This window comes from Brachyhypopomus gauderio, chromosome 19 (assembly GCF_052324685.1).
Source record: "Brachyhypopomus gauderio isolate BG-103 chromosome 19, BGAUD_0.2, whole genome shotgun sequence".
NCBI classification, from domain to species: domain Eukaryota; kingdom Metazoa; phylum Chordata; class Actinopteri; order Gymnotiformes; family Hypopomidae; genus Brachyhypopomus; species Brachyhypopomus gauderio.
Window position 1 is genome coordinate 10379817 of NC_135229.1, and position 20249 is coordinate 10400065.

Below are 20249 nucleotides of genomic sequence, written 5' to 3' on the forward strand. Positions count from 1 at the left end.
TGATTTACCTCACGGACACGCAGTTCAACCGAACCGGGGCGGATTTTGGACTCGTGACGGCGCAAAAACGCGTTACAGAATTTATGGGTTTGTCCACTACCAAAAAAGGTAGGGGTATACTTCTTAAAATAACATTTTTTTAAAAGTATACTGCAGTTAAAAGCGAGACATTTTTAAATAATATTTAGAAAAATACACTTTATTCCATATAATACTTTCTATTTCTACGAGTGTTAATAAAGAATAATCTTTAGACATAGAGGACTGTGCCACCGCGCCACCCCTCTCACGGAGTGGACTGCGCCGGTGTAGGTCGGCTCTCTGTCGGCAGGTTTCCGCGTCGGGCCCCAGAGTGTCAGAGAGTGCAGGTAAGTTACCCCGGCGGGGCAATTCACACCTTTCTGCTGCTTTGAACCACAATAGCGCGTTCAGTCACCGCGTAGCGAACGGCGCGATGTGAGCGTCGGTGTTTGTGGAGGTCGCTAACCGAAACGTCCGCTTTGTCGGCCTTTTACTTCGCTCCCTTCGACGGCCGCCGAGCCGGCTGGTCGTGTAACGGCCGTAACGGAGCTGCGCGAGCGCGCCGGTGTGACCGTCCGTGTTCGCGCGAGGGGCGCGTGGGTAACGGGGTGCGTGGGCCCAGCGGGGGGCCCAGCTGTAACCCTGGACTTTGTATTGGCGAGTGTCGTGGGTCCAGGAGCTGGTTTGCTACTTCAACCCGGTTTCAGGTGTTTGGTTTGTTACCTGGTCGACTGATTTACCTGGTTTACGTATCGTTGATTCAGTACCGACTAGTCGCTCTTCAAACACGTTACATGAACCTGTTGTGTGTTTACCTCGTTGTAATAAATGTTTAAATGTATTGTGCTGTAAATTAGACAACAGTGTGTAGGTCTGAACGTGGCCAGCTGTGTTGTTGACTCACTTTTTCGCTAGGGAGCAGCACAGGGTGTCTGAGATCTGTGGTGTAGGCTACAGACACACTATGGTGTAGGCTACAGACACACTATGGTGTAGGCTACAGACACACTATGGTGTAGGCTACAGACACACTATGGTGTAGGCTACAGACACACTATGGTGTAGGCTACAGACACACTATGGTGTAGGCTACAGACACACTATGGTGTAGGCTACAGATACACTACAGAATGGTTGCCAAAGGTGGTGAGCAATGAACTAAGCCTGAAACATTTGAAAAATAGGAATATGTGCAGATTACTTGTCCTGTGTGTAACTAGATAAAGTGGAGAATCTAGGTGCAAATTACTTTTCTAGTGCATGACTAAAAACCAGGCCCACATGGCTTACACAAGATTTCTGTAGAATGTTTCTGATGACCTTTCAGCAGGGAGAAAAAGAGGAATTGTAAAGACTGTAATGTTTGTACAAAGTCCACTACAGTCACATGTTCACACTATATTACATTGCTATTACTGACGGACTTTTGAAAATCCATTATATGAATTATGTGAAGCAAAATTTAGCACACTCAGAAGTTAGCACTCTTACACGTTACTCTTGTCTGACAGCATCACTACTGGTTTGATGAAATGGCTCACTGCTGGATTTCGTAACACAAGTGGTCTCTAGGTTACGCTTTCTGGCCTCTTCAGTATTCTCATTTTTACAAACTGAAAGCTGGAGTTAAACTTAATGAAATATTAGTGCCAGACATGTTGGGATTAAATTCCAGGTTTCCAGACCTAGACCTAAACCCTAAGAACAGCCGTGGCAGATAAAACATCCTAAAATCACAGCTCAGCCCGGGTGAGATTGGCGTGGTTGTTTCACGTTTTTCACATTTAGGGCATTGTGCCTGTCTTGATGGATAGACCCTTAAGTTTCCTTCAAGGTTTCTTGACGTGTGTGGTGCACAGCAGTGGTTCACTGGCTTCAGCACTCCGCTCTTTAGGGAAGTCTTCACACAGCTGTGTCAGTGTGACACTCTTGATTCACCAATTAGCTGTCAGAAAAACTAAGACCTCTTAAAATGTGAGCTTCATATATCATGAGGTTCATTCATGTCCATAATTTCCTGCTGGACTGTGATATTCATGGCATTGTAAGATCAATAAAACCATGATATGAAACATTAGCAGGTGACTGGAGTAATATGAACTTCTGTGATGATCTTTTACCATATTAGCCAATATGTTTGTTAGTGCCACCCATGAGTTCTTCTGAAGTTTTGTATTACAATTGTTTTGGATGCATTGGCACTAACTGTGGTGGGACTCTTCTAGTCTTTCAGACCTCACCAAGATGGCAGACGAGCAGTCAGATGCTCCGACTCAGCCCGAAATTCTGGATGGAGAGGAGGGTTTTCTCAGCAACCTGGACATCTTCCTCTTTTCCCTCATTGCGGGGTTGATCATATACTGGGTCGTGTTCCGCAAAAAGCCGGTGGCCATCCCCGACTTTCAGAAGCTGGAGACACCGTGAGTATCGGCCATGAGCTCTTCGCCTGGGGGGGTGCGGCTGTAGCACAAACTGTCTCAAGTGTCCTGGAAAATTAGTAGGTCCTTCAGGAGAAGATGTGTGTTATGGCAGGATATGTCTCATCTCCACACTCACTCAAAACATTTTACTTTATTTAATCCCCCCTTTTTAACGTCACTAGAGCTGTATTTGTGTTTTCTCACTAACCTGAACGGATAGTGAGTGACTGAAGGAAAGAGGGCAAAGCAAACATGCTTTAAGCCTTCTGTGCCGTTGATGAACAGAGCCAAACATTTTATACGTTTATGTGAGATTCTGACATGAGCCAGAAGTTATGGAAGTTAAGAACTTTCTTCTTGCACGTGGAAATGTGTAACGTTTGTAAGAAGGTTGTTAGTTGTTTTACAGGGATTGATTTTGATGCATCAGGCACGCTCCAAAAAGCGTTTGTCATGTTCCTGCCCTTTGTGAGAAAAAAAGAGGTAGTTTCTCCACAGTGTTAATTTTGTGGGGTAATGCTGTGGTGATCTGATGTTCCACAGTGAGGGTCAGATGGTCCTTGTATCGTATTTTCTTTAGCCTTAATACAATCTAACAAAAGGAACAACATACTTCATACACCGTAAGAGTTTAGAAACCCAGTGAATTAATAGTGCTTAAAGGTCCGTCACCTGGGGTTAAAGTAGTTTGTTTGACTACTGTGATGGAGCAATCTTTACTGTGGACACTCGCCACTGCACCTTCAACACAGTGTTACTATTGCAGTATTATCATATGTGCACTGTATGGTTTAGTTTTCACTTGCTTGTTAGGGAAGTAGAGCACAAATACACTTAAGTAGATTATATACAGTATAATAATAGAATAAATACACGTTTCATTTAATTATTAGAGAACATTCATTCTTCATTCTTTCCAAATATCACTGGCAATATCATTTTACTTTCAAAGTGTGCTGAATTTACTGAACGCTGTAAGCTTTTTTGAGAGGTCAGTGTACAAGTAAAAAAATTTACATTTTACTTAGTATGTGTTTTAAAGACTTTCTCCAGTGTGCCTCTTTCATTTGGTTGATTTCATGCTTGTAACCCTTTCAGAACTGTGAAGTAGTAGAACTGAATTATCAGTAGACGCCGTAGTTCTTCAGAAGGAAGAAGTTTCGATAAATTTGTCGTAGCAAAGTTATTTTGTCATTCGTATACTCTACTGCACTTCTGAGTCATTCTCTGCACAGTGATCTTATCAGCAGCCCATTTCTCAGTGTCTGCCGGTTAATGTTAAACTCTCCGTGCTGTGTTCAAGCGCTACGGATTTGTGATCATATCAGTAGCAGCAGTGTCATGCATCTGCCACATTACACAGTTTTACATGCAGCTCACATGCAGATACGGATCTGTTTTTCATTGACGGGGATCAGTTGTTGGTCATGTGCTTGGCTTAGTCGGTAACCAAGGCGGAAATTATGGCTGAGCATTCGATTGAATTCATAAAAAAATGGAGATCATTCTAATTATCTGTAATTATATGATAAGAACAGTGTACAGTGTAACGACTATTGAAGAGAGATGAGGTGTGGTGGTTATGTGCTCTTAAAGCAGTGGCCTTAACAGAAGGAGACTTGGACTAAAGGTTCTGTAGGTTTAGTTAGACTTGGACCAAGTGTTCCTCGATGGCTTAGTGCGTAGTACTTCCCGAGGAAATCCTGTGCCGTGTTGGACCTCACACAGCTGGCTGGTCCTCACACAGCTGGCTGGTCCTCACACAGCTGGCTGGTCCTCACACAGCTGGCTAGTCCTCACACAGCTGGCTGGTCCTCACATAGCTGGCTGGACCTCACACAGCTGGGTAGTCCTCACACAGCTGGCTGGTCCTCACACAGCTGGCTGGTCCTCACACAGCTGGCTAGTTCTCACACAGCTGGCTAGTCCTCACACAGCTGGGTAGTCCTCACACAGCTGGCTGGTCCTCACACAGCTGGCTAGTCCTCACACAGCTGGCTGGTCCTCACACAGCTGGGTAGTCCTCACACAGCTGGCTGGTCCTCACACAGCTGGCTGGTCCTCACACAGCTGGCTAGTCCTCACACAGCTGGGTAGTCCTCACACAGCTAGCTGGTCCTCACATAGCTGGCTGGACCTCACACAGCTGGCTAGTCCTCACACAGCTGGCTGGACCTCACACAGCTGGCTGGACCTCACACAGCTGGCTATTCCTCACACAGCTGGCTAGTCCTCACACAGCTGGGTGTTTCCAGACTTCATTTGGCCTCCGATTGGTTTGTTTATAAAACACTTGTTTTCTTGGTCACTTAAGATAACCTGCGACATAATCTGACCTAAACAGTACGTCTCCACATTGATTGATCTGCGTAGATGTCGGATGCCATGATGATTCTGTTAAGGTCAAGTTAAAAGCTTGTTAAGCCAAGAATCATCTTTAACTCTGTGTCCTTCATGACCCGAGTGTGATGGGCACACTCGTATAATCGTTTCCTTGTTTAGAATTTGCACTTTTCTGCTGAATTGTGAGGTGTGATTACAGTATCAAAGGAGTTGGAAGATGGTTTATGGATAGATAGTATTTGTGGTGGAATGTTTTTTGGCCTGAATAGTCACACAAGCAAGTTTACACAAATTCTACTAGCAAGCTGAAAACCAGCAGCAGTAGCACATCAAGATTTATCATCAAGATTTAACATCAGAGGACGTCTACAGCAGGAAGGTTGTGTGAGGCCTGCAGCTGAGGTGTGTGTGTGTGTGTGCGTGTGTGCGTGTGCACGGGCATGTCCATCGTAAGGCTTCATGTGCACAGGGTGCAATACCAAACATGCATTATTGACGTGGTAGAGTCCGGTTCGTCCTTCAGACACCATGTACCTTTTTCTGCTCCAACTTTATTTTGTGAAGGTTTTTAGTAGCATCTACGTCCAGGTATAACGTTGCATTGGACTTTTCTGGACTTTTATGGTTCTCTGAATGCTGAACCATAGAGCATGTGTGAAATCACACGCACACTTGATCAGCAGCAGACCTCCAGGAAGAAGAGGAGGGCCTTCTCTCTCTCCCTCCCTCCCCCTCTCTCCCTCCCTCCCTCTCTCTCTCTCTCCCTCCCTCCCTCCCTCCCTCCCTCTCTCCCTCCCTCCCTCTCTCTCTCTCCCTCCCTCTCTCCCCCTCTCTCCCCAGTGGGGGGAGGATCTTTGCTTCAGTAAAGGATTTGCAGCAACATAAAACCACACACTTTCTCGGGTCTCTTTAGAATGGCGGGGGATGGCGAGCTGACTTGAGCAGGATGGAACTGCTATCAGTCCCAGTGCCCCCCCCCCCCCCCACACACACACACACACCACACACACACACGGTTTCCGTTGTTGTTGCTGAACTGTGCTTGTAAAGGGAGTGTATCCGTATTTAGCCTGGCCTGGGCTTCGGCGGGGTCTCGTGTGAGCGCTCCCCGGGGGGCGTGAGGCCAGTCCGCCCTTTCTCTCTGCCCCCACCAAAGGTGGAAAGTTGAGGCGGGAGACAAGCGCTCCATTCTGTTACCCCCCTGCCTCTCTGCCCCCCGTCCTTTCTCCACAGGGACCATCTCTAATTTGCTCTTGCTGCTCCCCTGAATGGTGCAGGGCCCGGCTTGTCACCACAGAGTCCTTTTATGACAGATGAGGTTACCATGGCAATCCGAGTCCCCTCGTCCTCCAATGGGCAGCGGGCGATTGTGCGTGAGGGGCGGGTCTCCAGCCCCGGGGCTTTCAGTCATTCTTCCTCTTACAAATGCAGCAACATTGTTATTCTTACAACTGTTGCCAGGGTTACAGAATTGTGGACGTTGTGCTTCTTTTTTTTCTGCCTCTTTCCATACAGCTCAGAAGCTGAAAAAGGGGGCGGGGCCACCGAGGTTCTGGGCCCGCTTTCCGATTTCAGTGTTTCAGTATTTATTAGTGCGTGTTGGTGTGTGCCAGTGTGATGTGCTGCTGCTGGGTTTATGGGAGATTTCATTAAGGAGTCTGGGTTTCTTTCCCACCATAACAGCCTTTGTGGTTGCCAGATGTTGCTGGCGCCTGTGAAGTGTGTGTGTGTGTGTGTGTGTGTGTGTGTGTGTGTGTGTGTGTGTGTGTGTGTGTGTGTGTGTGTGTGTGTGTGTGTGCGCGCGCGTCTGGAAAGCACAGAGGCTGCTCTTTTCGTCACAGTCTTCAGTGACGCAGGGAATGATTGCCGAGGAGTTGGTTGTGCACCCCAGAGCTTCTGAGGTTCTGGACTTCGCTTCTCGGTCCTGATCAAACATCTTCCAGCCTCGGCTGCTCATCTGGCCTGGATTTTATTCATGACATCTTGTTCTGGTCTGTTGGGAGATTTTATTGATGACATCTTGTTCTGGGCTGTTGGGAGGCGTCTTTGGTGAGCTCTCTGCCAGGCGTCCAGGACTGCGCGCTCCGTTTGGAACCGCTCCGATTCTGAAGCTTGTTCCACGCGGTGGAGAAGTCCCTCATACCCTTGCCCGAAGACTCTCGAGTCTTGAGTGGCTGCGTTGTTTAACTTCTCTCTCTCCTTCTCCCTCTCTCTCTCTCTCTCTCTCTCTCTCTCCTTCTTCCTCTCTCTTTCTCTCCCTCTCTCACCTCCCTCCCCCCTTTTCCCTCTCTCGGTCTCAAGCCATGAGGAAGGAAGTGTCATAGATGTTGCACGTTGTCCTAGCGATATGTAGCCCGTTCCCTTTCCTCCTGTGGATTGTTGCTTTTTAGCGGACGGGTTCCCTGGTTCTGGAACTATGGGCTGCGTGTTCTCCTTACCGGAGGAGCGTTTGGTGGCCGCGGACAGGTGGGTGATTCCTACGCACGCCTCCCTCCTCAGCACCTCCTCCGTCCTCCCGTGTCATTACGGCGACCGGCCCAGGACCGGACAGATGCTGGGTCATGTGATCTAACGATCTACATTTGTACGATTGTTTTATTTATCTTTCCATGTGACGGAGCGTGGCGTTTACGGGCGCATGGTTTGAAACTGCCGTTTACATCTCACGAATGTTCAGGGTGGGAGGTTGTCAGGGAGCAGCTGTGGTCGGACCAGTCCAGAGGTTCAGAAGAACCAGACTCAGAACCAGACCCAGACCCGGGCTGCTATGCAAACCCACTGCTTTGCACATTTGTCCTGCAGCACATTTGCTGTTTGTGTCATGGAGATCCACAAGTCCTCCCTGGTTTCTCCAGCATTTATTATTGTCCCAGAGTTGAAGATTAGCTGAGGAATACTTTTTTCTTCCTATGAGTTTCCTGACAGGCATCTTCTAATTACTAGGACCATCATAAGGGCAGCCTTGTAGTTTATATGTAGTGTATGCACTGTTTATGATTTATAACCTTTATTATTTCTACATTCTTCAGGGTGGGAGGACTGGTTTCTTTTTGTTGGGTTTCTTTCCCCTTTAAATCCAAATGAAGTCAAAATGGCATCTTGTAGAATTGTAAGCAATGAAATGTCACCACTAAAGCAAGCTGAACATGTTTAAAACCATTATTCAAATCTTTGTGCTGTGATTGGCCGGTTGCCTGGATCATTTGGTGTTGCTCAGACAAAAAGGGACCTTGCATTCCTTTCCCCTCCTTCCTTAGCTCTGGAGAGTCTGTGTGTGTCTGTGTGTGTGTATGTGCGTACGCGTGAGTGTGTGTCTGTGCATGTGCGTGTGTGGGCGCATGTGTGTTAATTCTTTCTTTTTGTTCCCATTACCCCATCATTCGTCTCTAACGTCCTCTGACTAATTGTTCTGTTCAGTGTTTTGTCAGTTCCTGCATGTTCACACAGCGTAAGCTGTCATGGCAGCTCGGTAGAGGATGTCGTAGCCTTTGTGTGATTGTTCAGACTCACTTCTCCGTCCCACTTGAACGCCGTGCACCCTGTGTGTGCTGGTACCTGCACTGTACAGAAAGCAGGAGCAACACACGTTGACTCAAATCTCCCACGCATTTTAAAAACTCCCTCTGCCGACGGTGGTGTGTGTGTGTGATGGAGGGGGAGGTCTCTCTTCCCAGCTCCTCGTCCGCCCACACACACGCGTACCTGCCTTACACGTGCAGGAGCAGCGACTGGGCTGAATCAGAGCACCACACTGCTGATGTCTGATGAATGGACCTTTGGCTGACGACCATGCTTGAACGTTCATTCACACCATATTGTGTAGTAGCTTAAACAAACATCAGTTTCTCTTCTTATATATTACTTTCACATCAATATTTATTTGGTTGCAATTGTCTTGATATTTACAGTCATTTGAAAATGATCATTTGTAATGATAATCTGTAACAATAATCTGTAACGATTGCATTCTCTTCTTGTAGAGCACCATCTGCAAGGGAAACCAGTTTCATTGAGAAGATGAGAAAAACGGTAAGCTTGTGCAAGACACGTGTGTCCTTCCTTAAACAGAGCGTGTCCTGAGACACTGTCCCCACAGACAGTACAAAGCACTGATGTATTAACTATGTGATGATAAGAATGAGAAACAAAACAGACCGAACAAGTAATCTCTGCTCAGCAATGTCTCTCTCTTAGTTTCTCATTGTCACTTTTAAGTGAGACAAATTGTAGTGACACTTTTTTTCTGTAATTGTTGCTATTTAAAAGTGTAAGTTCTTTCTCTCCGTAACCACCAGGGCAAGAACATCGTGGTGTTCTACGGCTCCCAGACGGGCACTGCTGAGGAGTTTGCCAACCGGCTCTCGAAGGACGCCCAGCGTTACGGCATGAAGGGCATGTCCGCAGACCCAGAGGAATATGACATGGTAACGGCACATGGAGCCTTGATCTGTAGAGACAAGAACACTTCCTGTGTTCTTCCACTAGATAAAAAAAAAAACAACTTGTACCTGAAACACTAAACACCTTAGAGATGAACGTTGACGGGCTGTTCCAGAGGTTCTTAAAGGTCTAGAGCTCAGATTCTTCTCCTCGTCCCCCAGAGTGAACTGTCCCGTTTGAAAGACATCGACAACTCCTTGGCCATCTTCTGCATGGCCACGTATGGGGAAGGAGATCCCACAGATAACGCCCAGGATTTCTACGACTGGCTCCAGGAGGGGGCGGCCGACCTGAACGGAGTTAATTACACGGTGAGTCTCTCGTGGGGAGCTCTCTCTCTCTCTTGGGGAGCTCTCTCTTTCTGCTGCTTCTCTGCCACGCTCATTACACACGCCGTTTATGTCCTGGGTTCGTCTGGCACACAGCCAAATGTTGGCAAGTCACATGACTGTGTTCAGGTGAATCGAGTGAGCATTTTCCTCCCTCTTCGCAGTTGACCATTACCCAGAATCCCCCCAACAACCTGTAATAACCTCCGGTTTTTGCCTGCAAGACAGCCGGGTACATGGCGGTGACACAGCAGACATTGACACCGAAGGCCTGAGTCATGCTTCTCTCTCACTGTGTGTGACGAGTCATGCTTCTCTCTCACTGTGTGTGACGAGTCATGCTTCTCTCTCACTGTGTGAGACAGCCTGACAGGAAACCACTGCCTACACGTTACGGCATGACGAGGCACGGTCACATGTGAGCGATCACAGCAGAAATGGCGTCTGAGAAGCGGGTCATAGGAAGAACTAATAGTGGGTCCTGGTGTGCTTCCTCTTGAAGTCTGCAGTGACTCGGCAGATTTTTTTAGCGTCTGTCTGCACGAGCATGACCAGGCGCGAGGCCCAAACCTGCGTGGTCATGTGACGTACCGGCGCGCGAGTGGCGAGAGTGTGACGAGGCTTTCGCAACAGGCACCCTTGCCCTTCGTTGGCCCTCCGCCGAGCGAGAGGACGCATCGCGTCCTGCGGAGGTCACCTCGTGTTGTGTGCTGGATGAAGATACTACCGGGGTTTCGACCGCTGTCCTGTTGCGGAGGGAGAGTGCTCGGTGGGTTTAGAGCGGATGAAAGCGCTCCCCAGAGGGCATTAGCATTCACACGCCAGCATCTCTCATTGAAGTGGGACTACAATGGCCTGTAGCTGGGTGGCCCAAACACTCTACCATGCTGGTGGGCCCCCCCCTCCCAGCTCAAGCAGGGCTCAGATCCGGGCTGGGAGCAGAACCGGGTTCGAGCAGGCCCGGAGGCCAACCAGGGGGCAGTGCCTCTCTCTCCTGAACCGTCCTTCGGAGGAGACAAACCCATCCAACCTCTCCCAGTGGACTCAACCCTGTGTGGTTGATGAGCTGTTATACTGGTAGTGATCAGCTGCTGTTTGCCTGGCTTTAGGATTTGTGGTAAGGAGTGTAGTCAAACACAGAGAGAAATTAATATTTGTACGCAAGAAGCTCTGTGTTACTTTAAGCACAACCAAATCTGTGAATTTTTCCACTGAAGTTCTGGGGAGCTACAAGCTTCCTGAAGCTTATAGAAGTGAAAGTAGCTTTGCAGAAATGCCCCTGTGACCACGAGTGAGGATTCCCACAGATATACTTGTCTCCACTGTGGATTAAAACCATCTGTAAAACCTTCCTGTAGTTGTAGCGGTTACAGTTCACCCCATGAACATCGGACAGTTTGTTTTTTATGTCAAATGAAAAATATAGGACCAGCCGTCTAAAAATATAAAAAAACACATTTTCAAAAAATTCCAAAATATCTTTATTAAAAACTGTCTTGCTGAAAAGTTATATAACTAGAGTAGCCGTTTGTAAACCTCACGAGCCAATACATGAGGGTCTTTCTAGGTGTGTGGGTTTGGGTTCTCCGTGTTGTGTGTTGCTTTACCAGACTTAGCTGTGTAGATCCAGCTGCTGGTTGTAGTGTGTGTGTGTGTGTGTGTGTGTGTGTGTGTGTGTGTGTGTGTGTGTGTGTGTGTGTGTGTGTGTGTGTGTGTGTGTGTGTGTGTGTGTGTGTGTGTGTGTGTGTGTGTGTGTGTGTGTGTGTGTGTGTGTGTGTGTGTGTGTGTGTGTGTGTGTGGTGCTATTAGACCAGGGGTCACCAACCATGTCGCCCGCGAGGACGTTATGAGTCGCCCGCGGGCTTGTTGTAAAAACAGCTCACTATATTGCCATGCACCAAAGCGCTGCATCGTTTATGTTTTTGCTGCTATTAGCGATTGTCCGCGGTTGCTAGCGGTCTTCCCGCTTAGCAATTGACATGCGCACATGAACCCAATAACAATTTTTCTGGTAGCCCTCCGCAATAATTGGTATCCAAGAAGTAGCTCCCAACTTCAAAAAGGTTGGTGACCCCTGTATTAGACTGAGCAGATCGCTGTCTTCGCAGGTATTTGCACTTGGTAACAAGACGTACGAGCACTACAACGCCATGGGTGCATACGTGGACAAGAGACTGGCAGAGCTGGGCGGCAGCAGGATCTTTGACCTGGGCATGGGTGACGACGATGGCAAGTGAGTCCTCTGGAACCGCAAACCTGTCTCCTGACTGTCCTCCCTGTCCTGATTCTCCTGACTGTCCTCCCTGTCCTGATTCTCCTGACTGTCCTGCCTGTCCTGATTCTCCTGACTGTCCTCCCTGTCCTGACTGTCCTCCCTGTCCTGATTCTCCTGTCTGTCCTCCCTGTCCTGATTCTCCTGTCTGTCCTCCCTGTCCTGATTCTCCTGACTGTCCTCCCTGTCCTGATTCTCCTGTCTGTCCTGCCTGTCCTGATTCTCCTGCCTGTCCTGATTCTTCTGACTGTCCTCCCTGTCCTGACTGTCCTCCCTGTCCTGATTCTCCTAACTGTCCTGCCTGTCCTGATTCTCCTAACTGTCCTGCCTGTCCTGATTCTCCTAACTGTCCTGCCTGTCCTGATTATCCTCACTGTCCACCCTGTCTTATGAAAAATGTCTTATGGAAGTATTCATCATCCCACTCCTACTTGCAAACACACAGCAGCTCACATCAAGAGGCAAAAAAGAGAAAATGTAGAAATAATGGTAGTGAGTTATTTTCCGATTGCTAATATCCTGGGTGTATAACACACTGTATTGGTAATAACTGTTTTGGCTGACAGCAGTAGACATACTGTAAGGGAGAGTAAGAGAATCGTCTTCATCCAATCACCGTCCGGATACGTGTGGATGTGTCCTCAACGCTCTGTGGTTTGTGGTTGTTCCACAGCCTTGAGGAGGACTTCGTGTCGTGGCGAGAGCAGTTCTGGCCCGCCGTGTGTGAACACTTCGGAGTGGAGGCCACCGGAGAAGAGTCCAGGTCTGTGTTCTCACCACACTCACCATCTCATCTCCTCCTCTTATTGCTTGTTTTTTGCTGTTCTGCTGCTCACACATTCAACCGCTTTAACGCGAACAAGGAAGTCGCTGTGTGCAGGGCGGCCTGACCCGATGGCTTCGGGGGGGGCTTGTTTTTGTTCTCGCTCAATTTCTCGCCGCTTCGTTCTCTCACGCCGGAGCTCTCATTTTGAGTCTCATGCTTGCTCGTTCTTTTCTTCTCTTGTTCTTTGTCTCCATCCCTCTCGGGGTGTTGAATTGAAGTGAATGTTATTGTTAACAGGATCGCCAGAGAAAGCCGAGAGCCTCTCTGCTCTGTGGTACCGGCGCTGATGAGCAGCCACAAAAGCTTTAGCTCCTGGTTTGATTATGGGCCGGAGAACCGGTCTCCTCTGGAGAACTGAGAAGCTGTGGGAGCTCCTCGGAGGAACGGAACGCCCACACCTCACACTCTCCATTCTGTTCTTGCAGCATCCGTCAGTATGAGCTGAAGGTCCACGAGGACTTGAACGTGAGCAAGATCTACACAGGAGAGCTGGGACGTCTGAAGAGCTTTGAGAACCAGAAACCGTACGTGATGACGTCACCCCTCTGTGCTGTTCTTCCCATCTCCTCCTACATGCACGCACAGCCTCGTTATAGATCCAGGAAACTGTTGTAGTTCGCTTCAGTCCAGACATAATTAAAACCTCCAGTATTACCTGAATCTCAGAAACACAGTGTCTGTGTGAGAGTAGCGAGGAGACGTCCTAGTAAATGTCCAGGAAAGAGCTTCTATTACTCAGGCCTTCTAGTATTCAGAGGTTCTAGTATTCAGAGGTTCTAGTATTCAGAGGTTCTAATATTCAGAGGTTCTAATACTCAGGGGTTCTAATACTCAGGGCTTCTATTACTCGGGGCTTCTATTACTCGGGGCTTCTATTACTCGGGGCTTCTATTACTCGGGGCTTCTATTACTCAGGCCTTATATTACTCAGGCCTTATATTACTCAGGCCTTATATTACTCAGGCCTTATATTACTCAGGCCTTATATTACTCAGGCCTTCTATTACTCAGAGCTTCTATTACTCAGGGTTTTCTCTGTCTGACAGGCCTTTCGATGCCAAGAATCCATTCCTGGCCCCCGTCACAGTGAACCGTAAGCTGAACAAGGGAGGTGACCGGCACCTGATGCACCTGGAGCTGGACATCACGGGCTCCAAGATCAGGTGAGCTGTCTCACTGTGGCACTACACAGGCTCACACACAGAGTCGTATAGTAACGAAGTAGAACTACTTCACTACTCAAGTACTAAAATGCTGTATCTGTACTTTACTGGAGTATTATTTTTTTCTCCTACTTCCACTTTTACTTCACTACATATTTTCCATCAGTGTAATACTTTTACTCGGATACATTTTTACGTGCTGTATAGTTACTCGTTACAATAAACATGCTAGCTGGCGCTGTCACCGGGTCAAGCGATCGGGCTGTCTTATGAGAAAACTGCGCATGCTCCGGTCGTGTCTCATTCACTCTGCTGCTGCCTTCACTCAACACTTGAGCTTCGTAATCTAGGTTCACTTGACACGTCGTGACTGCAGCAAGGGTCTGCGCGGCAAAAATGACGCAATCGCGGTGGCTCCGCCCATACCTGTTGGCCACTCGCGCGGTCGCGTCGCGAGGTCGTGCACCTCTCGATTTTTGTGCGTGCGAATTTACAAGGTGGAATTCATGCACTTGTTCGGCACTTTGAAGGTCCATTTTCAATATTTTCCAGCACCTTCAGCTTAATTTACATATTTATACAAATACACATATACTCGAAATTATTCCAAATAATTCGCTTCTTATCTGATTAAAAGAGATGGTACCGTGTTTGGTAACAGCAGAAGAGCAGCATAAGTGCTGCATAATAAGCTTGTTGGCGTTTTAATGTACATACCTTCCACACCTTCAACATCGAGTGATCGTGGCGGTGAGGGTGAGGAAGGAGACCACCCTGGTCCTACCTAGAGACAGTGTTTGCGTTTGCTGGAGTGAAAGTAAAGTCCTATAGGATGAAGTGTCCTCTCTGCCTTCCTAAAGAGGGTGAAATATTGGCATTCAAAAATTCACCTTCGAACTTGAAGAAACACATCAATGTAAGTTATAAATATAAGGCACAGAAGACACACCAGCTTTAGCTGTCAGCAAGCGCTAGTTAGGTTAGATATCTTAGCTAACTAACCTAATTATGTTCATGACGTGCTGCAGTATTCACTTAACATTAGCTGGCAATCATAAAGGCGATGTCACGCTGAGTTGTGTTTTTAGCAACTGTAAGCTGTGTCTCTTTTCATGCTCACTAATCATGTGCCCATTTTTATAGTGTAGTGTTTTTATAGGGTAAGGGCATTTATTGAGGGTAAACGCAGGGCAGTAGGCTCACCCTTAGAATCCGACGATTGGATTTTACGTCCAAAATACACCTCGTTTTCTCAGCTAAATTAAGGCGAACTTGTACGTCTGCGTCAAACCTACGACGTAGCGGGACATAGGCTATCTGTTTTTTGTGTATGAAGTGATAAGCCCAGTTATTTAAGTTGCTACTTGTTTGTACATACAGAACACTTGTATTTGTGGTCTTTGACATCTTTGATTTGTAAGTGATATATAAAAACAATTGATAATCAAACTTTGACGGCTTTCTTTAATTAATTCAAAACACAATACTTGTACTTTTTACTTTCAGTACTTGAGTAATACATTTTAGAATAAACTACTTGCAATACTTAAGTACAAAAAATGCTGAATACTTCTGTATTTCTACTTAAGTAAAGTTTTTAAAGAACACTTCAACTTCTACTCAAGTCAATTTTTTGATAGAGTACTTTTACTTTATACAACACTGCTCACACAAGCTCTGGATGGGATGACGTCTCCTTTAGTTTTCTTGATTTTTCAAGAACATCACTGAGCTGGACTTTGAAATGCTTTAAATGACCGATACCGATCAAAGATGTTATATAAAAAGTCCTATAACAGTTTTAGACAGGTACTCGTAAGCACTTCTTACAGATTGCTCAAAATGACACCTGTTGCATGTTGACTTACTTTACGATGTGACTTGCATGTTGGCTTCTTTTATGATATGACTTGCCATGCGAGATAATTGTCTTGATGATGTACATGTTTTATATGAGCCAAAGGTGAAACTAACACTTTCTTAATAAGATGAAATAAGTTAAAGGTGGATACCGGTCATGTGACTGACTCATGCTTAGACATTGTTGTCTTACATAAAGATGATTTTATGTAACGAGGGTGCTATTCCTCCAATCAGGTACGAGTCGGGTGACCATGTGGCCGTGTTTCCAACCAATGACTCCGCTATCGTGATCAAGCTGGGGGAAATCCTTGGCGTGGACCTTGATACCGTTATCTCCCTCAACAACCTCGACGGTACGACACCAACCTTGAGCGGCTCCCTGAGTTTTGCTCATTTGTCCGTAGAAATGTGGCTTTGCACTTTGACTGTGCTGACTTCATTCACAAAAACGCCTTGAGAGATGAGCTGTCCCATTGCTTTGCTTAACCCATAGCCCATATGTGTCAACCATCTCCAAGAAAAATCAACACCCAGCCAGTCCCCCCCACCCTGTAGCTTAGATAAACTCCCTCTTAACAGCCTGATACACACAGCTCCTGTTACAAACCGATCTTTCTTTGTGGACTATTAATGCAGCTTCAAGGCTACGTCAATAAAGTATCAATCAATCAATCAATCGGGCTCTTTGTTTTCCAGAGGAGTCCAATAAGAAACACCCGTTCCCCTGTCCCACCACCTACCGCACGGCCCTCACGCACTACCTGGATGTGACGAACCCGCCCAGGACCAACGTGCTCTACGAGCTTGCGCAGTACGCCACCAACCCCAAGGACCAGGAGAACATGCGCAAGATGGCATCCTCTTCACCCGAGGGCAAGGCACGTACCACCCGGCCACCGCCCTTTGGTTCTGAGGACGTGTGCGCCCTCTGCAGGACTCCGGCAAGTCTGCAGGTGAATTCATGTGAATTCAGATTTTTGATTTTGTCCCATGCCAGGCACTGTACCAGGGCTGGGTGCTGGACTCGTGCCGGAACATTCTGGCAATTCTGGAGGACATGCCGTCCCTCCGGCCGCCCATCGACCACCTCTGCGAGCTCCTTCCACGTCTGCAGGCGCGATACTACTCCATCGCCTCGTCATCTAAGGTGAGTTTGGGCCTCGCTGCTACATTCCTGCAGCTTGCGATCTCTCGGTACCAGCGTCGCTTGGTGGTACACGCTGTTGAACAGCGCCCTCTGCCGGCAGGTGCACCCTAACAGCATCCACATCTGCGCCGTGGTGGTGGAGTACGAGACGAAGACGGGCCGCCTCAACAAGGGTGTCGCCACCAACTGGCTGAAGGCCAAAGTTCCCACAGACAACGGGCACAAAGCCGCCGTGCCCATGTTCATCCGCAAGTCCCAGTTCCGCCTGCCCTTCAAGGCCAGTAACCCCATCATCATGATCGGGCCGGGCACAGGAATCGCCCCCTTCATGGGCTTCATCCAGGAGCGGGCCTGGCTCAGAGAGAAAGGTGTGTGTGTGTGTGTGTGTGTGTGTGTGTGTGTGTGTGTGTGTGTGTGTGTGTGTGTGTGTGTGTGTGTGTGTGTGTGTGAAGTAAAGTTACATTGATTAATGCATTACAATGAATTAATGTGTTACGTTAATTATTACATTAATTAGTGTGCATAGTAATGCATTATGTTAATGAACGCCCCACCTTCTTCTCAGGTAAGGAAGTAGGCGAGACAGTGTTGTACTTTGGCTGCCGTCACAAGGCTGAGGACTTCTTGTACCAGGAGGAGCTGGAGGCGTTTGAGAAGGGGGGAGTGTTGACACAGCTCAGCGTGGCCTTCTCCAGAGACCAGGAGCACAAGGCAAGTCCCCAACACAGGCACCCAGTACAGACGCTGCTGTTGCTATTGTCTTACAGCATGTTGAAAATGAGCAGAGTGTTGTGTCTTGCAGATGGACAGTAATAATTAACTGATATTATACACACCTGCCGTACATATTGTGCAGACCTGCCGTACATGTTGTAGAGACCTGCTGTCTGTGCTCAGGTGTCACTCCTTTGTTTGCGTTTGTCTCCAGGTGTATGTGCAGCATCTTCTGAAGAAGAACAAGAAAGATATTTGGAGGCAGATCCACACAGACAGTGCACATGTCTACGTCTGTGGGTGAGCAACCACACCCTCCGCACACCCAGGTCACTCCTGGACCAGCCACACCCTCAGCACACCCAAGTAACTCCTAGACCAGCCACACCCTCCACACACCCAGGTCACTCCTAGACCAGCCACACCCTCCGCACACACACACAGGTCACTGCTAGACAAGAACCGCGTGAGCTGCTTTCTCCAGCCAGTTCACGTGCTCTCCCTCCCCTTCCTCATCCAGGGACGCGCGGAACATGGCGAGGGACGTGCAGACGGCCTTCTACGAGATCGCGGAGGAGCTGGGCGGGATGACGCGGGCCCAGGCTACAGACTACGTCAAGAAGCTGATGACCAAGGGCCGCTACTCGCAGGACGTGTGGAGTTAGATCCACTCCGTCTGGGTGTATCGTGAGACCGGTGTCATTGTTTGTCATGTTTTGAATGTTGTGCAGGAAAACTACAGGAAAGGAAGACGTTTATCTCCTAGGATGAAGTAGCTGCCTCTTCACACCCTTTCTGTGTTCATAGACGCAGTCTGTGTGTGTGTGGCGTCACGAATATTTCAACCAGAACACTCAACTGTCATACAGTGTACTAGTCTCTTTCTGAGAATCTTTACACAATGCAGCTCCTACATGAAACTGAGGGACGTATTGTGGCAAAGGTGTGGACATTTAAATATTGTTGTGTGGCACCATGAACTTGGTGTCCTGGACGCATGGTAATGTTAGCAGAAGGCTATTGAATGTAGCCTTTTACAATTATGCATAGAATTTTTACATTTGTAATCAAGTACATGCTAATTCACAGTAGTCAGTGGTTTAATTGGCCTGGTCATACAGCCTGAAGTATATTGGATTAGACACATCGTGCTCAGGCTGTGAAGATCTCAAAGCTCTGGACGGCCCTGAGAACTTGCATTGGCTTAGTTACAGTTATGCATTTGATGTCATTTGTACTGTAGCTAAGTTGCAGAGAAACCTTCACATATTTAACAGTCCCGAACATCAGTACATGTTGGGCTTGTTTTTACGCTCATCTTTTTCATAACATACGTGACATGTGAAAAGCCCTTTTTCCACGAGGACACGTGTGAACATCGGTTTTCTGCCATGAGCGTTAATGGTAACTTAACTTTACACTTTCAACTTCAGTCAACATGTATGTTGAAGCAATTTTCCTGCTGTATTTTACGACTTTCATTTAAACATTGTAGCTTTCCATATATATGCATTATGTCCATTGTTTTAACATATTTTATGCGTCCAGTTAAAAGTAAAACATAGCCAGTATATTTTATAGTTTCACAAATGTTTTACCTATTTTGCCTCATAAAAGGATGCAGAGCTTTCAATGTTGGGAACTGAAATCACTTTATGCTTAAAATATCCAACTTCTCATGTGTAATACAACCACTTGCGGAGCGGACTGTTGGCCTTTTCAATTTGTGCCTTATTGAAAGTGTAGTTTGGATGATGATGATTTATTATTATTATTATTATTATTATTATTATTATTCATGAAATTAGCATATCAACATAGCATTGCTAATATTAAATGCATTAGTTTGGAAGATAATATGTAAATTTGTACTGTTGCTGTTTTGTCGGCATCATACAGTTTTATATGCATTTAATGGTTCCTCTATATTATACTGCTGTCTAGGCATTAAATTAATAAAACTGAGCTTTAATTTCAGTGTCTGGTGTACACAGTGTCTCTTGTTTCAAATGATGTAATAATGCATCTGATAAAGTCTAATGTGCTAACAGATCATTTTTGAAATATATCGATTAATGACACTATCTGGTCTTTCAGTAGTTCATATCTGTTTATAAACTGCAGCATGGCATTGCCAAGCATTTCGTTTATTTAATTCCTCTTTACTCTGTCACATGGTATGTTTTTTCGTGTTTGTTTTAATCACTCAAACACATATCAAAGTATACATTTCCTATTTGTCTTAGAGTAGGAGTTTATATAGTGCAGTCATCTCGAGCTGCATGGTTATTTTCAAATGGACAACATAGGTATAATATAGACATAAGGAAACACGAGGCAGTGTTTCACCAAAATCAAGAAAATGTAATAAACTTCACACATCCCATTTGTAGACTCTGGTTCGGGAGAGCAAATGTCATTTTTTGTCATGATTGTGGTTATTTCCGGCGTTACTTCCTTAAACCAATAAACGCGCTCACCAATAAAGTTACTTAAACCCAATATATAGAGAAGACATATTAAACAAATACACTTATTTTGACAAAACGGGCCGGACACCGATACACACCCACAGTACTGCGGATAAAAGCGCTTCCCATAGCGAACCACGTGATCTTTGTTCTACGACTCTGGCTCTGGGACTGTACTATTTCACATTAAAGGGGTGTTCGGTAAAACAATAATTTGGTAGAACTCTGTTTTTTTACTGA

General features: G+C 46.7%; 1 protein-coding gene across 2 annotated transcripts; it reads left to right on the plus strand.

Annotated features, from left to right (window-relative positions):
• The first annotated feature begins 254 nt into the window (after positions 1–254).
• On the plus strand, positions 255–19515 carry porb (P450 (cytochrome) oxidoreductase b). Of its 2 annotated transcripts, XM_076981285.1 has the most exons (16): positions 255–368; positions 2247–2441; positions 8765–8813; positions 9080–9208; positions 9386–9535; positions 11662–11786; positions 12499–12588; positions 13077–13175; positions 13698–13814; positions 15912–16030; positions 16374–16555; positions 16675–16824; positions 16925–17192; positions 17390–17535; positions 17753–17838; positions 18059–19515. In XM_076981285.1, the coding sequence occupies exons 2-16, from the start codon at positions 2266–2268 to the stop codon at positions 18201–18203; spliced, it is 2031 nt and encodes a 676-aa protein (XP_076837400.1). In that variant the 5' UTR covers positions 255–368; positions 2247–2265; the 3' UTR covers positions 18204–19515. The 2 variants fall into 2 exon arrangements, with proteins under 2 accessions (XP_076837400.1, XP_076837401.1); XM_076981286.1 differs by lacking the exons at positions 255–368; positions 2247–2441 and adding an exon at positions 6591–7250.
• Positions 19516–20249: the final 734 nt, after the last annotated feature.

Coding starts and splice junctions, on each gene's coding strand:
- porb (XM_076981285.1), top strand. CDS start 2,266: ATGGCAGACGAGCAGTCAGATGCTCCGACTCAGCCCGAAATTCTGGAT. Junction 12,589..13,076: donor GCCACCGGAGAAGAGTCCAG/GTCTGTGTTCTC, acceptor CTGTTCTTGCAG/CATCCGTCAGTATGAGCTGA. Junction 17,536..17,752: donor CCAGAGACCAGGAGCACAAG/GCAAGTCCCCAA, acceptor GTTTGTCTCCAG/GTGTATGTGCAGCATCTTCT.